At 33.4% G+C, this 3155-nt stretch overlaps 1 protein-coding gene across 1 annotated transcript; it reads left to right on the top strand.

Annotated features, from left to right (window-relative positions):
• The first annotated feature begins 281 nt into the window (after window positions 1-281).
• Window positions 282-1138, top strand: LOC135799107 (transmembrane protein 14C). The gene is made up of 2 exons (XM_065312129.1): window positions 282-494; window positions 560-1138. Exons 1-2 carry the CDS (start codon window positions 419-421, stop codon window positions 826-828), a joined length of 345 nt encoding a protein of 114 aa, XP_065168201.1. The 5' UTR covers window positions 282-418; the 3' UTR covers window positions 829-1138.
• Window positions 1139-3155: the final 2017 nt, after the last annotated feature.

The following is a 3155-nucleotide window of genomic DNA, read 5'->3' as shown; positions in this document are numbered from 1 at the left end:
GTCATAGTAATTGCACTTATCTACCCATCTTATCCAGGTGATAATTGTGTAATAGTTACATAATTATTGATAAAAAATGTAAAATGTAATTTTTTGAGAAAATTCTAGAAAATTGATAGGAAAACTAATTATAGTTCATGATATAAACCGCAGAGATAAATATTTTCAAACGAAAACAACGGAAATACACAAATTTTACTGAATTTATATTAATTGAAATATAAAATGTGAATGCTGCATTGTGGACATTAAGCTTTATCTCAGACACTTCCCCAGCTGATTCAAGGTGAACCAAACCGACAACAAACCTATACTACTGAATACACACTCAGAAAAAAAAAACAGCATCAACTACGTAATCGACGTAACACTGCAGTTTCCGCATACCCTCAACCAAATCTTCACAAAAAGAGTGATAATGCCGCTTGATCTAATCGGATTCGCCTATGCGGCCACCGTCGCCGCAGGCGGTATAATGGGCTTTTACAAAGCAGGTAAATTCTGCATTTCAAACTTACTATTTAAAAAACTCGATTAAATTAATGTATTATTCAAATAGGTTCTATTCCATCACTCGGTGCTGGTTTATTCTTTGGTGGAGCTTTGGCCTATGGTGCATACCAAGTGACTCAAGACCCAACCAACTACTCTTACCAACTTGCAACCAGCTCTATGCTGGCCGGTGTGATGGGTTACAGATTCTACAATTCAGGGAGAATCATGCCTGCTGGTGTTATTTGTGTGTTGTCATTGGCTATGATAGCACGCATTGTTCTGAACGCTCCCAGTACTGCTATACCTGATAAAAATCTGATGCGAAAAATCTAATCTTGTCATTTAAAGTGCAAGAGGTGATTCTAGCATTTTTCTCTATTTCTTAATATTTCCAATTGGTGATGGTTGCTGTTACTACGAATTACAGTCTAATGTCACCTCACACCTGAAGAGTTTGTAGTCTTCCTACAGTTTTGTTATGTATCTTTTTAAACTATGTAATGCTAGTGAATTTGGCTATCCACAGCAGGTAAATGGTAAAGTTTTGTGGGTGCTGGTATTTTGTCTTACTCTTCAAAGTACAAAGAGAATGAGCTATATTAAATGATGATCAAATGTTCAATAAATGAACTAATCAGGAAAATATTTTGAGTGTTTGATTTTACTGTAGACAATCACATTATTTGTTACATATTCCCCTATTGTATATTATAATGGTTTTAATTTTGTATGTGTTGTGAAATTTTTATTTTATTAACATATTTTGCACCGTTAGTAACTGACATGTTTCACAATATGTGCAAAATGAAAAACAGTATAACAATTACATTATTATTATCCTACAATTCAATCCACCTACCTTCTAATGAAATGAAGTTTTCCCGAAGCCTCAGGTAGGTAGAATTGCACAAAATCACTAATTTACTAACGGAAAAACGTGTTTTACTTCTAACTTAACGGCCATATTGTTTTACTTCTGCTTCCGTTAAATGCCGTACTGTAGGTTGCCTACGTTAAAATTCATCATCACATTTTTCTATGTGACATTAACACAAACTTGTACTAATTATGACAAATATTTACATTATGCTTAGGTTTATGAGATTAGATGGATTGAAATTTGTGCATTTCAAAATAAATTTAGGACAAATTCACTACAATGATGTGTGAATTGCCTCTTACAATATTGTTGGTGTGAATAAGGCTTTCAAACAGTGTGTCAAAATTCATATTTTTGACTACAGATGGCGCTACCAATACCAGAATTTGATATTTTGTGTTTTGTAAACATAATATTACATTTTTTATAGTTTTGAAATATGTTTCCCATTATTAGCAAATACCGCACATTGTTTATTTTATGTCCGCGTGCAATTAGCGCAATTACATACTCTCATCTCGTCATGACAATCCGAGCAATTTCAATAATGCGTTTCGTTCGTTTTTACTTGTTCAGCTCGCTGTTTATGCTGGCGGCGCATTTTTGCTCGCCTTTTTCTTCACAATAATTCCGCGCGCGGCGTGATGTAACACAATGAAAGTGCGCGCAACGGCGTAAATGAACCGTGCTGCGCGCTGGCCGATTGTCGATATTACGAACGTTACAAATTTCTTTTTTCATTTCATGCGCTAGCATAATTGCACAAAAACGCCGCACACATCAAGCTCGCGCAACGAAATCTAACAAAAGAAATCACTTACGTGAGGAAAAATGAAACGAAACGAAAAGTTAAACACGGCGAACGCGCACAAAAAGACAAATACTTCTTTGTAGTAAATCAAATATAGAAAATTAGCGCCAACTTCAACGGCAACGTTTTTGTTTGCAGATATAAACAAATCGTTGTGGATAATTCTTTGGTTTCGAATTCCTACGTAATCGTTACATCTGATTCTATGAATATAGTTGTAGTGTCCTTACATGACACTAGAATAATAGATTAATTTAAGAGTTGTAATTATTTATTAATAACTTAACAACAAATTAAGTTACACGAATAATTTTTGCACCAATTTGTAGAGAATTTAATTCTGCATATTTTGATATAAAATCATATTTTTCACAATATTCAATAAAAAGTTATAGATCAATTTAAAAAAAATGTACAAAATTTTTCAAAATCAATATTAATTGTTAATAACTTTTTGTACAATAATCACAACAAGTCTTTCTTGGTGTCATTAGAAGCAGAATTTAATATTTTATATAAAAATCAAAAGATAAAAGTTTTAACGTAAAAAGTTCATGAGTTATTAACAAAAAACTAAATTTTTATTCATGTTTACGCTATGTTCGTAAATAATTTGTTGTCGTTACATCAATCAACTCTAACAACACTCAAACGCTTTGAAGGTTTATTCAATTGTTATCCATATCCAACAATCAACATATAACCGAGATGAACAATTCCGATAACGTGTTAAACTTATAAATATTCATCCGTGTACACTCCTCTTAACACATCGCAAACATTCACTTGAAAAAAAGGAAGTAAAGGAAGGAAACGACGCAAACAAATGTTGTTTTCATTTGTTCATCGTGTTTGCGTCTTTTCGGCGTGTGTGGCAATGCGATGACAATGAGAAAATGACCTTAACTCTTCGCGTCTTCGCACTTCGTACGTGTTTTATTGGCAAGCGGTGTGTGAATCGTGCGCATT

Source organism: Atheta coriaria, unplaced genomic scaffold (assembly GCF_025399875.1).
Source record: "Atheta coriaria isolate IRGN ID8LTWV9N9 unplaced genomic scaffold, Caltech_Dcor_3.1 hic_scaffold_9_pilon, whole genome shotgun sequence".
Taxonomy (NCBI): Eukaryota; Metazoa; Arthropoda; class Insecta; order Coleoptera; family Staphylinidae; genus Dalotia; species Dalotia coriaria.
This window is presented reverse-complemented; position numbering and strand designations above follow the sequence as displayed.